Consider the following 19,863-nt stretch of genomic DNA (forward strand, 5'->3'; position numbering starts at 1 on the left):
GTGATTCTCCCGCTTTTACTTCCCCCAAACCAACGGTAGGCAAGCAGCAAGGCAGTATGCCTGAGGGAGTTAACAGCTCCTGAGATACTCCAGCTCTGCAGCAAAGGGCCAGAAGGAGGAGGCGACTGTTGTAATCAGGAGGAGGAGGCCATGAGTAACATTCCCAATTTTGCCGTTCACCTTCAGAAAAGAAAATACCACATATCACCCATTCAATCAAAAGGCTTGTTTCCCAGATCTTTCTCCAGGAGGAAAACAAAACGTAACAAAACAAAAAACATTAGAAAAGAAAAGGAAAGAAAAGAAAACCTAAAACGACAGAAATAAAATTCTTTTTAATTTATGATAGTTCACAGAGAGAGAGAGAGAGAGAGGCAGAGACACAGGCAGAGGGAGAAGCAGGCTCCATGCACCGGGAGCCCGATGTGGGATTCGATCCCGGGTCTCCAGGATCGCGCTTGGGCCAAAGGCAGGTGCCAAACCGCTGCGCCACCCAGGGATCCCAAAACAACAGAAATAAAAATGAAAATTCCTATTTGGATGGGTGATGGGTGAATTTTTTTGTTTCTTTTTCTTTTTCTTCCGGAGTTCAATTTGCCAACATATAGCATATCACCCAGTGCTCATCCCGTCAGGGGCCCCCCTCAGTGATTCTTCTCCTGTTTCATCGACATCATCAATGTCTGTGCTGTAATGGAGGTCGGGAGTCCTCCGAAGCAGACCATGCTCTTTTGGAAGATGTGTGAGGTGTGGGACGGGAGTGGGTGTGTAGTGTGTATATATACGCAGATGTGAGTGTGGGAGTATTATGTGTGAATCTGTGTGTGTGTGTGGAGTCTGGAGCGTGTGTATGTGCAGCAGGAATGCGAATGTGCATGGAAGGTGTGTAGAGGAGAGTGTGGGGGCGTGGACGGGAATCTGGACACCTTGCGTCTTGACCGTGGCGGATGTGCGCAGTGTGGCGTGTCCGCTGCTGTGTGTGCTTGCGGGTGTGGATGTGTGTGAGCAGCGTGGCGGGCTAGAGACGGCGAGCGCCAGGTGGGCGCGCCAGCCGCAGCCCGCGCTCTCCGCGGCGCCCCGTGGCCCCGCCCCCGAGGCCCGGCCCGCCCCGCGGCCCGCCCCGCCCGGCCCGCCCCCGGCCGCCCGCCCGTGGCCCCGCCCCCGCCCTCCCCTCGGGGCCCCGTCTCCGGCGGCGGCGGCGGCGGCGGCGGGAGCGCGCGGCGCGGGAGGCCGCCCCACTGCGGAACGCGGCGGGTGCCCCGGGCCGGGAGCGCGCCGGCCGCGCTGGGGTGGCCGCGGACATGTGCAAGATGTCGTTCAAGGTGAGCGCCGCGGGCGGCGGGTGCGGGCGGCGCAGACGCGCGGCGGGGGGCCCGCGCCCGGGGACCTCCGGGCCGCCGCCGGGCCCGCAGGGTGGAGTGAGCGCCGCCCTGGGTGCCGGCTGGGGCCCGGAGGAAGCGGCCGCGCTCGGGTGGCTCCCGTGGTTCGTGGTCGGTGGCGTGGGCTTTGCCTGCAGGGCTCTCGGTCCTTACGGCCGCAGTCCGGGGCGCTGGGCGGCGGGGACCGTCCCCGGGGGGACGGCGGGGGCGGGGCGGGGCGGGGCGGGAGCCGGCGGTGGGCGCTGCCCTGCGGCCGCACCAACCCCGGCTCCGCGGCCTCTTCGCGGAATGCCCGCGGCGCCGCGGTCGCCTCCTGCCACGGCACTTTTTGGACGCTGAAGCCGAGTGCCCAGCGCAGAGTGGAGCTGCGACCGATTACCAGGCTTCGGTGTCCAGAGGAGTCTTAAGAGTTTCAAGTCATTCCATTTAATCCGCACATTTCAGGAGGAGAGTGACGGTACTTGATTTGCCTCTATTGAAAGGTCTTAATAAAAATAATGACTAAAATGTATTGAGCACTTAAAATGTGCCTGACTCTGAGCCAAGGGCATCTGGGAGTGTCTTCTGAATCCTCAGGAAGATACGAAATGGTACCTCCGTGTGTCTCTCCTTTTCTTTTTGAAGCGGAAAGACCAAAACATGGAGAAGTTAAGTAACTCATCACAGTGTTAACATTACACCTGAATGGTGTTAATATTGAAACCCTAATGTGCCTGGCTTCAAAGCCAGTGTAATCCCATCTCTTCCAGTAGCTTATGTAAACAGAGGGATGATATGTTGAGATTTGCATGTGAGAAAGATCTCTGGCCACAGTTTGCAGAAAGGAGTGGAGCTGGGGTCATCCTTTTCAATGGCAGGGACTAGGGAACAGGTGTCTGGAATGGAAGGAAGTAAACAAATGTGAGTGACTAAAAAAATTTTTTTTTAATCCATGGAATTCTGTAATTGATATTATTCCCTGAGTTAGGGAAGGCTAGAGAGGTAAAGATAAAATTTTGGACATGTAAAGTTTAAGGATGAATGGAAGTCCAAGTAGAGATGTTGATTAGACAGATTTACAAACTGGGAACCCCAGGAGTGTAATCTAGGCAGAAGATAGAGATGAGATGTAGGAGTGAGCTGTGTTAAGTGATAATTAAACCCATGAGAATGAATGTGATTGTCCAGTGAGACCATGTAAAAGTGGTAAACAGAGGACTTGAAGACAAAATCTTGAAGAAGATGGAGCCTGGAGAATGAGCAGAATAAGAGAAGCCCATTGAGAAAACTGAAAAGCAGTCAGCAATGTATGAAAACAATCAGAAGCGTGTGCTGATAATTTAAGCCAAGGATTTCTAATCCTTTGATAAACATGGGGAGGAACTCAGTGATAAATACTACAGAGATTTCAAGCTGGGAATTGAAAAGTGTCCACTGTATTTAGTAACAAGCAGCCACTGGAGACCTTGTTCAGAGTAGTTTCAGCGAAGTGCTGGCTTCAGGAGCCAGATTGCAATAGCTTCAAAAGGGAGTGGGTGGGAACCACAAGTGTCCAGAACTGTTTCAGAAAATACCACAAGAAACAGTGGCCACAGCAGGGATTTGGAGTTGACCAAGGGTTTGCTTTAAAATGGTAGAGACTTGACCATTTTTAAATGATGAAAGATATCTCAACGAGACAAAGACAAATAACCCAAATTTAAAACGGGCAATGGAAACGAATAGACATTTCTCCCAAGAAGATAAACAAATGGCCAACAAGCACCTGAAAAGATGCTCAACACCATTAGTCATCAGGGAAATGCAAATTAAAACCATAAGGAGACACCACCTCATACCCACTAGGATGGCAGACAGTGTCAGGTGTTGGCAAGGAGATGGAGAAATTCAAATCTTCATGCCTTGCTGGTTGGAATGTAAAATAATGCAGTCATATTAGGTAACAGTCTGGGCATTCTTTGAAAGAGTTACCATGTGACCTAGCAATTCCACTCCTACATACATACACAAAAGAAATGAAACAAAAATGCATGTTTACACAAAAACTTGTACACATATGTTTTGTTATTCATAATAGCCAAAAATTGGAAATAACCCATCATTTATCATTGATAATAAACAAAATGTGGTATGTGTTAGCTTGAGCTGCCATAACAAAATACTAAAGACTACGCAGCTTAAACAGCAGGTATTTAATTTCTCACAGTTCTGGAGGCTGAGAAGTCTAAGATCACAATGCCAGCAAATTAATTGTCTGGTGAGAGCTCTCTTCCTGGCTTGCAAACTGCCACATTCTCACTGGATCCTCACTTGGAAGAAGAGAGGACTTTCTGGTGTCTCTTCGTTTTCCTGTAAGGACACTGATCCCATCATGAGAGCTCTACCCTCTTGACTTCATCTAACCTAATTACCTCCCAAAGGCCTCACCTACAAATACTATCACATTGGGAATTAGGATTTCAACGTATGAGTTTGGGGCTAGGGGGGACACAAATCTTCACTCCATATCATGGTATATCCAAGCAATGGACTATCATTCAATCATAAAAAGAAAGAAGAAAGCTCTGGTATATGCTACGATGTAGATGAACCTTGAGAACATGATGTTAAGTTAAAAAAGCCAAATACAGAAGGCCACATATTGTATGATGCCATTTATATGAAATGCTCAGAATAGGCATTCCACAGAGATAGAAAGCAGATACTTGGTTGCCTCGGGCTAGGGAAGAAGGGGGGAATGGGACAATGGATTAGAATAGCTGGTGGTGACTGGGTGCCTGGGTGGCTCCTGATGTTAAGCATTGACTTCTAGTTTCGGCTCGGGTCATGGTGTCAGGGTCCTGGGATCCAGCCCCATGTTGGCCTACGTACTCAGCACGGAGTTAGCTTGTCCCTCTCCCTCTGCCCCCCCCCCCCACTCTCATTCTCTTACTCTCTCAAATAAATAAATTTTAAAATCTTAAAAAAAAAAATAGTAGCCAGTGACATCTCGAAAGTGTCCTTCTGCACGCAGCTTCTCAGTCCTGCATTCTATCCTTATTTAATATGGCTTCTAACATCAAAGAAATTCATTACAGAGAAAAGCTAATGTTATCTTGATTTACTTAATAAGTACATAATCAAAACCTAGATTCTTCTAAACCCTGTTTTAAACTAATGGTCTAAGTCATTACCCCATCTTGACTTTTAATCAGAATTCCGCTTCTGTGCAGTAACAATTTCCCTTCTGTGCTTCCTTCCTGTAACTAATTGTTGGTCGTGTAATAATGTCTTTGCTTCACTTCCTTGTATGAGCCAAAATCCTGGCAGTAAAGGGGAGAAAAAGAGAAGAAAATATGGCATATGTGGAAGTTTATACTCCATTTTACTCCCAGGGTATAAGATATATGACCTCAGACTCTGGTTTGAATGCTGACTCCATTACTTCCTAACTGTATGACCTTAAGTGATTCATTTCTGTGCCTCAGCTTCCTCATCCTAAGAATGGGAATAATAAAAACACCTGTGTCATGGGGTTGTTGTGGGAATTAATGCATCAGAACAGTGAAAGCACTTAGCAGGCCTGATACAGACCAAGACCTCCACGTTGGTTGCTGTTGCTATTCTTCATGATACAGTGACCAACAAGCCTAAGGGAGGCTGCCTGGCCCCGTTGTAGAGAAAAATCAAGAAAGTGGTTAAATAGTAAAGCATTGCTACGTGCATCATTTCTTCCAAGGCTAAGGGGCTTGCCCCTGTCTCACTCTACAGCATTTGTGATAATGTGCATATTGTAACCAGAGGCAGTTTGGAAGTTACCCAGGCCATGATGTGTATAGACCCCAACAAGAAGGAAAGTCAGGGGACTTTCCATCTTGGCAGAAGAGGAGCTCGGAATGAGGATAGGAAGGCGGTCACTGGGATCAATGCTCCCTTTTTCCTTGCTGTCTAGAGAATTCCACCAGAGGCAGAACAGTGTGATGGCTAACAGGACAGCCTTGAGCATCAGGCTGCCGGGGCCTGAAGCCTGCCTGTCCTCTCTCACTTACCTCACCCTTGTAGCAAGATGATAACAGTGCCAACCTCACTGAGCTAGGATGGGGATTAAGTGAAGTGGTGTATGCAGAGCATATGCCAAGTGGTACAGAACTAGCACTTTAGTATTAGCACAAGAGACCTGCCCTCTGCTAAATGTGTCTGCCACAGAGTCACAGGAGTACTTACCCATGTTTTTGATGGTTCTTTCCACCTGGAAGCCCCTTAGGCACTAAAAGTCAGCAGGTTCAAAGCTGAACTCATCGTTTTTTCCCAAAGCTTGCTCCTCTTCTGGTGTTTCCCACTTTCAGGAATGCCACAACGTTAACGAGGCACTCAAACCAGAAACCTGAGAGTCAGTCCAGACTCCTCCCACCTTCTTCTGAACATAGGGTTGCAGACCAAAACTGTTTAGTTTGGTTCCTTAAAATTTCTCCAGTCTGTCTCATCCTCCTGTCCCACTATTGGTGCTTAAGCCGGGGCCCTCCACTTCAGTTGTCCTGTCTATGTGGTAGTCCCCCTAACCCTGTAGACACCGACCTCAGTCTGGCTCCAGGCATCAGTCTCCTCTCCCTGAGGCTGCCACAGAGACCTTTCTGAAACACAAAACCAATAGTATCTCCCCACCTTAAAACCCTGCCGTAGCTCCCTAGTGCCCAGGCAAACCCCATAACATGGCACAGCAGCTCCTCCAGGATCTGGCCCTGACTGCTTTCAGCCCCATGGTGCCCCTTGCCCTCTCTCCACTCCCTTCAATCCAGCCCTTCCAAGCTAGTGATAGTTCTCAGAAGGCCATGGTGAGCCTCCGTGTCTTTGTTTCACTTCCTTGTCCACCTGGGATGCTCCTTAGCCAGGTCCCTGCTCATCTTTTTAAATTCTTCTCAAGAATTCCTTCTCTTTGAAGCCATTCCTGGCTGCCCCACTCATATAGGCTCAGCCATTCTCTGCTCTCACAAGTAATCCTCATTCCTATTCTAGCTCCTGTAATTAACTTCTGATGCCTGTTGGCATGACTCGCTTTCCTACTGGGCCGTAAGACCATTAGAGCAGAGATCAAAGTTGACTCGTACCTCTTGGCCTAGCCCCTGGCCAGTACCACTGTCCCTTATGCATGCCAGTGACCAAGCAAATGAATTTCAAAGAGCTGTGAGGACTGTGTATTTATAGCTAACATTTCCCAAGTGTTCACTATCAAACTGAGTTTATGTGTATTCTCTCCTTTAATTCTCTAACAAAACATGGTAGAGGTACTACTCCTGGCAATGGGACAGAAATAACCTGGCCAGAGTCACAGAGCAGCGAAGTAGTAGGCTCAGAAATTGAACTCGGCACTTTCTTATGCCACATTTGACTATCTTCCTTCCACCTCCCAGTAAATCAGGCACTTGAGAGAGAAGGAAATCTTTATAGCTTTTCACAAAGCTGAGTTTCTAAAACCTTGTAGGAAACCAGGAAATCTAGCCCTGACAGGAGAGGAAGCCATAAGGCCATCCTCAAGACAAGAGAGGCTCCCAGCAGAAGAGCTTGTTATGACAATAGAAGTTTGTGGTTTGCCGATGGTTTTGAAAATAATTTGGGGTTAAATGGAAAAAACAAAATCACTAAAAATGATTTACAATTTATTACTCTCAAGTCTTCATGTTTCAAGGAAAGCCACCAGAGCTGTTCCCTGGTGCATATTAAGTTCTCTTCCTAATTCACCCTCCAGACTTCGTTTTGGCCTTGTGCAGTCTCTCTACTGAAAGGGCATTGTTCCGTGATTTATGATACAAGTCAGACCTGCCTGGCCATCACTTCAGCCACATACTGGCAGCTACAATGGTGGACTTAGCCTGGTACAAAAGCCACCAACACTGGGTGTGAATGTCATCATTGCATTTTGGCGTGAAAACTCCTGGGACCATAACATTTACACCTTTGGGGAAAACAAATTGTTCATCTGGAATTTAAGGTGATTTTTGTTTTCTTCCTACCTGCACCAGGAAACTATTTAAAGTATGTTTGCAACCTGCTTAACACTCCCTGCTTGGCCACGCTCTCCTCCAAGAATGCACAAGAGCACTAAGTCATGTGTGAGCTGAAGGGCTGCCGAAAAGAAACCCTCATACCAACAAATGCTGCCTTCATGGTGCTCTCACTGTGCTTTCATTTTAGATGGCTCCATGGAGGGGCACCTGGCTGGCTCAATTAGTAGAGCATGCACTCTTGGTCTTGGGGTTGTGAATTTGAGCCTCGCATTGGGTGTGGAGATTACTTAAAAATAAAAATAAATTTGTTTTAATCTTTAGATGGATCCTTGTTGTGAGTGATATTGTGCTTTCTTTTTAACTTAGCATAGGTAAATAAGATATTGAATTGAATACCTTATCAATACATTTAAGAGATGTATTGCATGAAAAGGCTTTGGTGTCAGAAAAGTGTTTTAAGCCCACCCAAAAAAGGTTTTTGTTAAACAATTTAAATGCTAGAAAATTTCCTGAAAAAAAAAATTTCCTGAAACCAGCAAAATTCTTATAGTACCAATATTTAATTTAATTTTGCCTACTGATTCTATCTCTGTAAAGAAAAGTGGACAGAGGGGATCCCTGGGTGGCGCAGCGGTTTGGCGCCTGCCTTTGGCCCAGGGCGCGATCCTGGAGACCTGGGATCGAATCCCACATCGGGCTCCCGGTGCATGGAGCCTGCTTCTCCCTCTGCCTGTGTCTCTGCCTCTCTCTCTCTCTCTGTGACTATCCTAAGTAAATAAAAATTATAAAAAAAAAAAAAGAAAAGTGGACAGAGGGAAAGAAGTATCTGTAAGCATTTATGATGTGTTGGGTACCATATTTGGCCAATTAATCTACATCATTTAATCCTTACCAGAAACTCCAAACCAGGTAGTGTAAGGCTCACTGAGGCCAAATCACTTGCCCAGGGCTGAGGTTGAAACCTGGAGCTATCTGGTTCCAGAGCCTCCCTTCCAGCCCCACCCTCTCCTGCCATGGACTGTTCCCTACAGATCCAGATTGATGTGTTTTAGAAAAGGCAATTTACTGCAGTCAATGCTGCCACTCTGATTTTTGAAGAACTGTTTGCCAGCTTTATTCCTTCCATAGGATGGTTCCAACATTAACTTTGCAACTTTAAAATAAGGCAGCAATGGAAAGAAGAATCCCATATGAGGACACATAACAGTGTTTTATGCCCAGAATTCCTTTCTTAACTGAATCCTCTGGCAAGTTCCAGCTGAAGCAAAGAAAATTCGGTGGAGGGAAGGTGAGGCATTGACCCAGAAAGCTGGAATCGGTAGAAAAGTTGGGGGAAAGAAAAGGTGTAGGTTGGGGAGGTCAGAATTGGGAGAGAGTTCTTTCTGCTCAGAGGCGAAGAAGGATTTGGGAACATTTCAGGGAGGAAATAGCATTTAAGCAGAGCCTTGTCCTTGAAGGATGGGAAAGAACTCCTTTCAAGCAAAAAGGAAACTGTGAACAAAGACACAGAAGCAGGAAAGTGAGAACATTGGTAGGAAATAGGGTATTAATAGTGCTACATTATCAACAACACTGCTCTTCATAACTGCACTCTGGTGTCTGGTATAAAATAAAATGTGTTCCCTAACCAAGTATATTACAATCATCTGTTATTGGAGGAGCTATCTTCCAGTGCTACAACACATCTGGAAATTCTGCTTTTTGAATAGTATATACTTGCATAGAAGCGGTCATAGGAACTGATAACAGTTTTAAGATCCTGTCTCATTTTGCTTCTGCAGAAGGAAACTCCACTTGCCAATGCTGCATTCTGGGCAGCAAGGAGAGGAAACCTGGCTCTGCTCAGGCTGTTGTTGAACAGCGGTCGGGTGGATGTGGACTGCAGGGACAGTGTACGGATGGATTCATTCGGTATATGCATGCCAAGGACACGCCATTTCCCCTGCTGGCATGAGAGCAGCTCACGAATACATTTCCCTTTACAGTGCTTATCTACTCTTTCATGTATGCTTGCTTTATCCTTTAAAAAAATCCAAGGTACCCTGGTGAATGTAAAAACATGGGGACTGGGAGGGGGCTGCTGGCTGGGTGGCTCAGATGGTTAGGTATCCAACTCTTGATTTCTGCTCAGGTCATAATTTCAGGGTGTGAGATCAAGCCCAAAGTCAGGCTCTGCACTGAGTGGGGAGTGAGTGGGGAGTCTGCTTGAGATTCTTTCCCTCTGCCTCTCCCCACCGCCCCCCCCCACACACACGCTTGTACGCACGAGCTCTCTCTCTCTCTCTCAAATAAATAAATATTTTTTAAAATTAAAAACATATTAGGGAAACCATCACATGCATAAAATGGAAGGCAGCCACAATAAGGAAAGAGGCACTTTAATGGGAATTAGAATTGGCAAGTTCCAAGAAGGAAAGCATTTTTAGAGAATTCAATCCAACTGCTTTCATGGAGAGTGGAGATAATTCAGAGCAGAGGAGGACTGCCATGAATGTGGAAGTTGGTTTTTTCTACAGGATAAGAGAACTGGAATGGAAGCTACCACCCAGCCTCTTACCTCTCATTATCATTGCAAACATCAATACACTCAATGGCAAGTAAAGGGTCTTAAAATGGATACTGCTGCTGTCATTTAGGGAGGCATCATTTAGGGAGCCCTTCCCTCCCCAGACAGAAGCAGTGATTTCTCTGTATTAAGCAGAACTGTGCATCTCTGGGCATCAGGGAAACCTCAAATGCGAGAGAGAGAGAGAGAGAGAGAGAGAAGAGAGAGAAATACTTTGATTTTAGGAATACAAATGTTTTCAAAGGAGTCTTATTGTTTTCCCAAAAGCAGGATATGCCATTTCCAGCTTTTACTGCACAAATTTGGCAGGTGAGATAGCCACCAGCCTGAGACATCAAAGTTTGCTCCACTCTGCCCACTGGGGGCATCGCTTGCTATGCAGTATCTTGGCTTTGCACCTCCAGATCCACCCAGAACCTTCTTCAGCTTGCCGTGTTCCAGGGCCTGAAAGGTGTGGTCTAGTGGACTTGTTTCCCTCTGGCCTGTAGTTGGGTTTGGCCAATGGAAGCACTGGTAGGAATCAGAAGGTGGGAGGACAGGGATGTTGGGGAACCCAATGTCCCCTGCTCTGTCTGGCAGCAGTGCTCTTGTTCTGTGTCCTGGGAGTCACTACCTTCCCCTGCAACTCCATGCCTTCACGCCTGGGCTAGCAAGGGAGCCCACTGCTGCTGACTCCCAATCCAGCCTTGTCCTTGTGTCCCTACACCCGGGGCACAGCTTTACAAATTATTAAACTTTCTTCCAACTATCCCAATGTGAGTATGCCATCTGTTCCTTACTGGGACCCAGAGTGATATGAGGACAGGCACCTGTGACCTGGCCATCCCAGTCTTACTTGGGTCTTACTGGGCAGCAATGCCACACTGGGCCAAACTGAAGTAGCTGGCTTTCACTGTGGCCTCACCCCTTGATCACATTGATGAACACTTCCTCTCACCTTTTCTCAGCCACCCCTATAACTGTTTCTTAGGGGCCACCTCACAGTGCCACACGCATCCTGCTCCCCAAGTAGTTTCTCGTACTCTCAGCCTTCCCAGCGCCCTTTCCTGCTTAGTGTGACCTGTCCTGCTACCTCCTTTCCCCTCAGAGCTCATCCTCCTGGTCAGCGGGGTGACCAGTAGTTATCTCAATCAGAAGTTTTGCTTCTGTGAACAGACACTAATATGTTTAATCCTCATTTAAAATAAAAACTCATTTAATTAACAGCTTTCTGGAGAAAGGATTCCTTAACCCAAAGGAGCGAGTCTAGTTGCTAGGTCATGGGGTAGCTCTATTTTAAACTTTTGAGAAACTTCCATACTGCTCTCCAGAGTGGCGTATCAGTTTGCATTCCCACCCACAGTGCAAGAGGGTTGCCCTTTCTCTGCATCCTCGCCAACACCTGTTGTTTCCTGTGTTGTTAATTGTAGCCACTCTGATAGCTGTGAGGTGATAGCTCATCATGGTTTTGATTTGTATTTCCCTGATAATGAGTGGTGTTGAGCATCTTTTTATGCACTACTGGGTATTTACCCAAAGGACACAAAAATATAGATTCAAAGGGATACATGCACCCCAATGTTTATAGCAGCATTACTAATAATAGCCAAACTATGGAGAGAGCCATACATGTATATATATGTATGTGTATATATGTATATATACACATATGTATATGTGTGTATTATATATAATATATATTACTCAGCCATGAAAAAAAATGAAATCTTGCCATTTGCAACAACATGGATGGATCTAGAGTGTATTATGTTAAATGAAATAAGTCAGAGAAAGACAAATGCCATCTTGATCTCACTCATATGGGACCTAAGAAAGAAAACAGATGAATGTATGGAAAGGGGGAAAGAGAAAAAGGAGAGAGGAAAACCATGAGAGACTCTTAACAATAGAGAACAAGGTTGTTGGAGGAAGGTGGGGTGGGATATAGGCTAGCTGGGTGATGGGCACTTAGGAGGGCACTTGCCATGATGAGCACTGGGTATTATATATAAGTGATGAATCACTGAATTCTACTCCAGAAACCAGTACTGCACCATATGTTAACTACCTAAAATTTAAATTAAAAAAAATAATTAAAATCTTAAAAAACAAAGGAGCAAGTCTAAATGATGTTAATTTCAGACATCTTGTTGATTTTGAAAGGGTCTCTAGGATCGGTGGTAACAGAGACAGGGAGTTGTTGGGAATAATATAGGTCTTGGCTCCCCTTAAAATTTCACTGGAAGGATTTCTATATCCTTCAGGTGCCACCTGAACATGGAGTCTGGGTTCCAGGATGTGCCTGGTGAGAATGACCTCTGCCCCAGCCAATGGGGCCTAGCCCCTGGTTCACCTGGAGCTCCTAGGACAGCTGATGGAATGCAAAGAAAGGCCCTGCTCCCCACCTCAAGTTCATGACCAAGTTCAAACTTCCAAGAAATAGCATTTAAAGAATGAATACATTATCTCCAGGCCACCCACCACATGACAAAGCTTTGATTTGCTAACATTCACCTTCATTCCTAGATTAATGTTGTCTTTGCATGTTTACTTTTTTTTTTTTTTGCTTCCTTCATCTCTCTGATGCACATTTACCACAAGATGTGCAATGGCAAGCTTCCTCTAGCCTTTTGAGACGAATGAACGAATGAACGTATGTCACTGTCCTGTTTGTTGTAGTCTGCACTGCATTTATATCCACTGTTTCCTCTGTTCAAAGTCAACTAGTTTTAAAAGGTACATTTTAACATCAGCCAATTGAATAAAGTAACCATAATCTTTAGAGAATTACACTCTGTCCAGCTAATACATTTTGAATATAAAGGAAACATTTTTATGTAGTTTAATAAATACATCTACAGATACTACTTCTTTATTCTCTTTCTCCTTTGTCTTAACTTGTGACTTTTTCTCAATTGACCATGATGTAGAGTTGAAATACAATCTATATTTTTAAATATGTTTCATTCATGGCTCCTTAACTTTAAAGCAGATGCATATAACATTTCTTATTTTCCATGGGATCCCTGGGTGACTCAGCGGTTTGGCGCCTGCCTTCAGCCCAGGGCATGATCCTGGAGTCCCCGGATTGAGTCCTGCATCAGGTTCCCTGCATGGAGCCTGCTTCTCCCTCTGCCTGTGTCTATGCCCCTCTCTCTCTCTCTCTCTCTCTCTCTCTCTCTCTCTCTCATTCTCTCATGAATAAATAAATAAAATCTTTAAAAAATAAGTAAATAAAGCAGATGCATGTAACATTTCTTATTTTCCTTTTTAAACATCAAAATTAAGTTGTCCTGTGCTTCCTGTGCCTCCTGATTGATTTTTATTTTGAGACAAGTATAACCTATGATAAAAAAAAGTTTTCTTGTCTGTCATGTAAAGGATGTATTTATAGCTGTCTATTCAGATTGGATTTCTTTTTAAATTTTAATTCCACTGTAGTTAACATAGAGTGTTATATTAGTTTCAGGTGTACAATATAATTATTCAACAATTCTATATAGTCTGGTGCTCATCAAGATAAGTGTACTCTTCATCCCCTTCACCTATTTCATGCATCCTCCCCTCCCCCCCCCTGTAACCATCAGTTTGTTCTCTATAGAGTCTATTTCTTGGTTTGTCTTCTTTTCCCTTTGTTGTTTGTTTCTTAAATTTCACATATGAATGAAATCATATTGTATTTGTCTTTCTCTGACTGCCTTATTTCACTTAACGTTATACTCTCTAGATCCACCCATGTTATTGCAAATGGCAAGATTTCATTCTTTTTTATGGCTGAATAATATTCCAGTGTGTGTGTGTGTGTGTGTGTGTGTGTGTGTCGATAGGCAGGTAGGTAGGTAGATAGAGAATTTTCTTTTATCCATTCACCTATTGATGGACTCTTGGGCTACTTCTGTATCTTGGCTATTGTAAATAATGCTGCAATAAACATAAGGGTGCATATAGCCCTTCAAATTAGTGTTTTCGTATTCTTAGGGCAAATACCCAATAGTAGAATTACTGGATCATAGGGTATTCCTATTTTCAATTTCTTTTTTTTTTTTAAGATCTTATTTATTTATTTATGAGAGACACACAGAGAGAGGCAGAGACATTGGCAGAGGGAGAAGCAGGCTCCCTGTGGGGAGCCTGATGCAGGGCTTGATCCCAGAACCCAGGATCATGACCTGAGCTAAAGGCAGACATTCAACCACTAACCACCCAGGTGCCCCTAGTTTTAATTTCTCAAGAAACCTCCATACTGTCTTCCACAGTGGCTGCACCAATTTGCATTCTCAGCAACAGTGTAGGAGGGTTCTTTTTTCTCCATATCCTAACCAATACTTTTTGTTTCTTGTGGTTTTGATTTTAGCTATTCTAACAGGGGTGAGGTGATAGCTCATTGTGGTTTTGATTTGCATTTCCCTGATGATGAGTGATGTTGAGAATCTTTTCATGTCTCTGTTGCCATCTGCATGTCTTCTTTTTTTTTTTAATTTTTATTTATTTATGATAGTCACAGAGAGAGAGAGAGAGGCAGAGACATAGGCAGAGGGAGAAGCAGGCTCCATGCACCGGGGGCCTGACGTGGGATTCGATCCCGGGTCTCCAGGATCGCGCCCTGGGCCAAAGGCAGGCGCTAAACCACTGCGCCACCCAGGGATCCCATCTGCATGTCTTCTTTGGAGATATGTCAATTCATGTCTTCTCTTTTTTTTTCAAACTGGATTAATTGGGTTTTTGGTGTTGAGTTGTATAACTTCTTTATGTATTTTGGATCCTAAGCCTTTATCACATTTGTCATTCACAAGTATCTTCTCCAATTCAGTAGACTGTCTTTTAGTTTTGTTGGTTGTTTCCTTTGCTGCCTTTGCTGTGCAGAAATATTTTATTTTGATGTTGTCCCAGTACTTAATTTTTGCTTTTGTCTCCCTTTCCTCAGGAGACATATGTAGAAAGATGTTATGGCTGATGTCACAGAAATTGCTGTTTGTGCTCTCTTTTAGAATTTTTATGGTCTCAGATCTCACACTAAGGTTCTTAATCCATTTTGAGTTTATTTCTGTGTATGATATGAGAAAGTGATCCAGTTTCATTCTTTTGCACGTAGCTGTCTGGTTTCCCCCACACCATTTGTTGAAGAGATTGCCTTTTTCCCATTGCATATTCTTAACTCCTTTGTCAAAGACTAATTGACTGGGATCCCTGGGTGGCACAGCGGTTTGGCACCTGCCTTTGGCCCAGGGCACGATCCTGAAGATCCGGGATCGAGTCCCGCTTCAGGCTCCCTGCGTGGAGCCTGCTTTTCCCTCTGCCTTTGTCTGCCTCTCTCGCTCTCTCGCTCTCTCTATCGTGAATAAATAAATAAAATCTTAAAAAAAAAAGACTAATTGACCACAACATCATGGGTTTATTTTCTGGGCTCTCTATTCTGTTCCATTGATTTATGTGTCTATTTTTGTGCCAGTACCATAGTGTTTCGATTTCTACAGCTTTGTAATATAATTTGAAATCTAGAATTGCGATACCTCCAGCTTTGTTTTTTCTTTTGCAAGATTGCTTTGGCTAGTCTGGGTCTTTTGAGATTCCATACAAATTTTAGGATTATTTGTTCTAGTTCTGTGAAAAATGCTGTTGATGTTTTTTAATAGGGATTGCATTCAGTCTGTAGATGGTTTTGGGAAGTATGGACATTTTAACAATATTTGCTCTTCTAATCCATGAGCATGGAATATCTTCCTATTTGTTTGCATCCTCTTCAATTTCTCTCATCAATGCTTTAAAGTTTTCAGAGTACAGGTCTTTCACCCCCTTGGTTAAGTTTATTGCTGGGTATTTTATTATTTTGGATACAGTCGTAAATGTGATTGTTTTCTTAACTTCTATTTCTGCTACTTTATTATTAGCATATAGAAATGCAGTGGATTTCTGTACATTTGATTTTGTATCCTGCAAATTTACTGAATTTATATTTATCAGTTGTAATAGTTTTTCAGTGGAGTCTTTAGGGTTTTCTATGTATAGTAGCATGTCGTCTGCAAATAGTGAGAGTTTTCTTTTGGATTGTCTCCTTACCAATTTGATGCCTTTAATTCCCTTTTCTAATCTGATTGCTGTGGCTAAAATGTTTAGTACTATGTGGAAGGAAAGTAGTGACAGTAAACATCCTTGTGTTTTTCCTGATCTTAGGGGAAAAACTCTCAGTTTTCCTGCATTGAGTGATGTTCATTGTGGATTTTTCATATTTGGCCTTTATTATGTTGAGATACGTTCCCTCTGTACTTACTTTGCAGAGGGTTTTTATCATGAATGGATGCTGTACTTTGTCAGATGCTTTTTTCTGCATCTATTGAAATGATCATATCGTTTTCATCCTTTCTCTTATTGATATGACATATCACGTTGATTGATTTGCAAACATGGAACCATCCGTGCATCCCAGGAATAAAGCCCACTTGATTGTAGTAAATGACTGTTTTACCATATTCTTGGGATCTGTTTGCTAATATTTTGTTGAAGAGTTTTGCATCTATGTTCATCAGACATTTTAGGCTGTAGTTCTCTTTTTCTGTGGTGTCTTTTATCTGGTTTTGGTATCAGGATAATGTTGGCCTCAGAGAATGAATTTGAAAGTTTTTCTTCCTCTTATATTTTTTGGAATAATTTGAGAAGAATAGGTTTTAATTCTTCTTCAAGTGTTTGGTAGAATTTCCCTGTGAAGCCATCTGGTCTCGGACTTTTGTTTGTTAGGAGTATTTTGATTACTGATTTAATTTCATTGCTAGTAACTGCCCTGTTCAAATTTTCTATTTCTTCCTGATTCAGTTTTGGTAGGTTATATATTTCTAGAAATTCAAATAATCCTTTGTATTTCAGTAGTGTTGATTATTTCTGCTCTTTCATTTCTGATTTTGTTTATTTGAATCCTTTGTCTTTTCTTTTTGATGAGGCTGGCTAAAAGTTTATCAATTTTATTGATCTTTTCAAAGAACCAGTTTCTGGTTTCATTGATCTGTTGTTTTTTTTTAGTTTCCATATCATTTATTTCTGCTCATCTTTATTATTCCCTTCCTTCCTACTGGCTTTGGGGTTTTACTTGTTTTATTTGTCTAGCTCCTTTAGGTGTTAGGTTAGGTTGTTTATTTGAGATTGTTCTTGCTTCTTGAGGTAGGACTTTATTGCTATATACTTCTTTCTAAGAACCACTTTCGCTGCATCCCAAAGATTTTGGACCTTTTTGTTTTCATTTGTCTCCATGTATTTTTTAAATTTCTTCTTTGAAAAAATAAATAAATAAAAATAAATTTCTTCTTTGATTTCTTTATTGACCTATTCATTATTTAGTAACATCTTATTAACTTTCATGTATTTGTGCTCTTTCCAGATTTTTTTCTTGTGGTTAATTTCTAGTTTCATAGCATTTTGGTCAGGAAAGATGCATAGTATGACTGCAGTCTTTTTGAATTTGTTGATACTTGTTTTGTGGTGTAATGTGAACATTCTCTATTCTGAAGAATGTTCCAGGTGCATTTGAAAAGAATATGTGTTCTACTGTCTTAGGATGGAATATTCAGAATATATCTGTTAAACCGACTGGTCCAATGTGTCATTCAGATCCACCATTTCCTTGTTGATTTTCTGTTTTGATAATCTGTCCAGATGCCAGTGAGGTGTTAAAGTAACTATCAATTAGTTCCTTTGTGTTTGTTATTAACTGTTTTATATATTTGGGTGCTCTCATGTTGGTTGCATATTTACAATTATTTTGTCTTCTTTTTGGATTGTCTCTTTATTATTATATAGTCTTCTTCTTTGTCTCTTGTTATGGTTTTTTTTCCGAAGTCTACTTTGTCTGCTATAAGTATTGCTCCCTAGGCTTTCTTTTGACATCCATCTGCATGATAAATGTTTCTCCATCTTTCAATCTGCTGGTGTCTTTTGGTGTGAAATGAGTTTTGTAAGCAGCATATAGATGACTATTGTTGTTCTTTTTTTTTTTTTAAAGATTTATTCATTTATTTGAGAGAGAGAAAGAGAGCAAGCACAAGTGGGAGGGGCAGAGGGAGAGGGAGAGAGAGAATTTTAAGTAGGTTCCATGCCCAGTGCAGAGCCTGACACGGGGCTCCATCTCATGACCCTGAGATCATGACCTGAGCCAAAACCAAGAGTCAGGTGCTTACTGACTGCACCACACAGGTGCCCCAATGGGTCTTGTTTTTTTATCCATTCCATTACCCTATGTCTTTTAATTGGAGCATTTAGTCTATTTACATACAAAGTAATTATTGATAGGTATGTATTTATAGTTATTTTGTTACTTGTTTTATGGCTATTTTTGTAGTTCTCTGTTCCATTCTTCCCTTTCCTCTTCTCTCATGGTAACTTGGCTTTCTTTAGTGATATTCTTAGATTCCTTTCTCTTTTTTGAATATCTGTTACTGCTTTATAATTTGTGGTTACCATTAAGTTTCCATATAACATCTTCTGCGTATAGTAGTCTACATTAAGTTGATAGTTACTTATGTTTGAACTCATTCTTTACTCTTCTACATTTTCCCCACCTCCACTTTTAGGTATATAGTGTCATACTTTACACCCTTTTATTTTGTGAGTCCCTTGACTCATTTTTACAAATATACTTATTTTTACTGCTTTTGTGTTTCCTGGTTTTCTTACTCTTAGTTATGGTCTTTCCTTTCCAAGAGTCACCTTTAACATTTCTTGTATGGCTAGTTTAAGTGGTCATAAATGCCTTTGACTTTTGTTTGTCTTGTTTAGCTGGGTAGAGCATTCTTGGCTACAGATTTTTTTCTTTTTAACACTTTGAGTATATCATGCCACTTTCTTCTGGCCTGCATGGTTTCTGTTAAAAATCCACTGGTAGTCGTAGGGAATTTCTTTTGTTACATACTGTCTTCTTTTTCTCTTGCTGCTTTTAAAGTTCTCTCTTTATCACTACTTTTTGTCATTTTAATTACAAAATTAAATTTAATTTGGGTTGATTTTGTTGAGGGATCTTCATGCCTCTTGGATCTGGATTTCTGTTTCCTTCTGCAAATTTGTGAAGTTATCAGCTATTATTTCTTCAAATAAATTTTCTACCCCCCCCCCCCCAGCTTTCTCTCTCTTCTCCTTCTGGGATCCCTATAAATCCAAATGTTATTATGCTTGTGATGGAGTCACTGAGTTCCCTAAATATATTCTCATTTTGCATTTTTTTTTCTTTCACCTGCTCAGCTTGATTAATTTCCATTACTCTGTCTTCCAGGTCACTGATTCATTCTTCTGCTTCTTCTAGTCTGCTGCATCTAGTGTTTTTTATTTATTGTATTCTTCATCTCTGATTAGTTCTTTTTTTATCTCTTTGTTAAGGATCTCACTGATGTCCTCCTCTCATTTCTCAAGTCCTGTGAGTATCTTTATGACCATTACTCTAAGTTCTCTATCAGGCATATTACTTATCTCCATTTCACTTAGGTCTGTTGCTGTGGTTTTGTCCTGGTCTTTCATTTGGGACATAGTCCTCTGTCTCCTAATTTTGTCTAATTCTCTGTGTTTGTTTCTCTGTGTTAGGAAAATCAGCTATATCTCCTACTCTTGAAAGTAGTGGCCTGATGAAGAAGAGGTCCTGTAGTGCCCTGCAGTGCAGTATCCCCTGTTCATGAGAACCTGGCACTTCTGGGGTGTCTTCTATGTGTATTCTTTGCCTTGCTGCTGTGGCTGAGCTACTTTTTCCTTTAGTGCAGGCATTTCCAATGGCTGTCCTTGCTGTTTTGGTCAGTGTTTGGTCCCTGTAGTGTTAATGGGCCAGAATGAAGTTTAGTCATATACCAGGTTTTTCCAGAGATGCAGTAGCTCCAAACTGCAGGGTGCTTTCCCTGTGTTGTCCCCTAAGACTCTTTCATTGGTGGGCAGGGCCAGCAATCAGACCAACTGTTTGCCCCCATCCCACCGCTGGGCCACAATATGACTACTTGTGTAATTATCTTTCCCTCTC

General features: G+C 42.6%; 1 protein-coding gene across 10 annotated transcripts in view; it reads left to right on the top strand.

Moving 5' to 3' along the window:
• Positions 1-1,213: 1,213 nt before the first annotated feature.
• ANKRD29 (ankyrin repeat domain 29) overlaps positions 1,214-19,863 on the top strand; it is a 54,499-nt gene continuing 35,849 nt past the window's right edge. For 7 of the 10 annotated variants that reach the window (XM_055323775.1, XM_055323777.1, XM_055323780.1 and 4 more), the window contains exons 1-2: positions 1,214-1,322; positions 9,121-9,231. In XM_055323775.1, the coding sequence (XP_055179750.1) occupies positions 1,302-1,322; positions 9,121-9,231 (132 nt within the window). In that variant the 5' untranslated portion in view covers positions 1,214-1,301. Of the gene's footprint in view, positions 1,323-9,120; positions 9,251-19,863 lie in introns of those variants that run through there. The other 3 variants (XM_055323776.1, XM_055323779.1, XM_055323772.1) reach the window with 2 other exon arrangements.

This window comes from Nyctereutes procyonoides, unplaced genomic scaffold (assembly GCF_905146905.1).
Source record: "Nyctereutes procyonoides isolate TBG_1078 unplaced genomic scaffold, NYPRO_anot_genome, whole genome shotgun sequence".
Classification (NCBI taxonomy): Eukaryota; Metazoa; Chordata; class Mammalia; order Carnivora; family Canidae; genus Nyctereutes; species Nyctereutes procyonoides.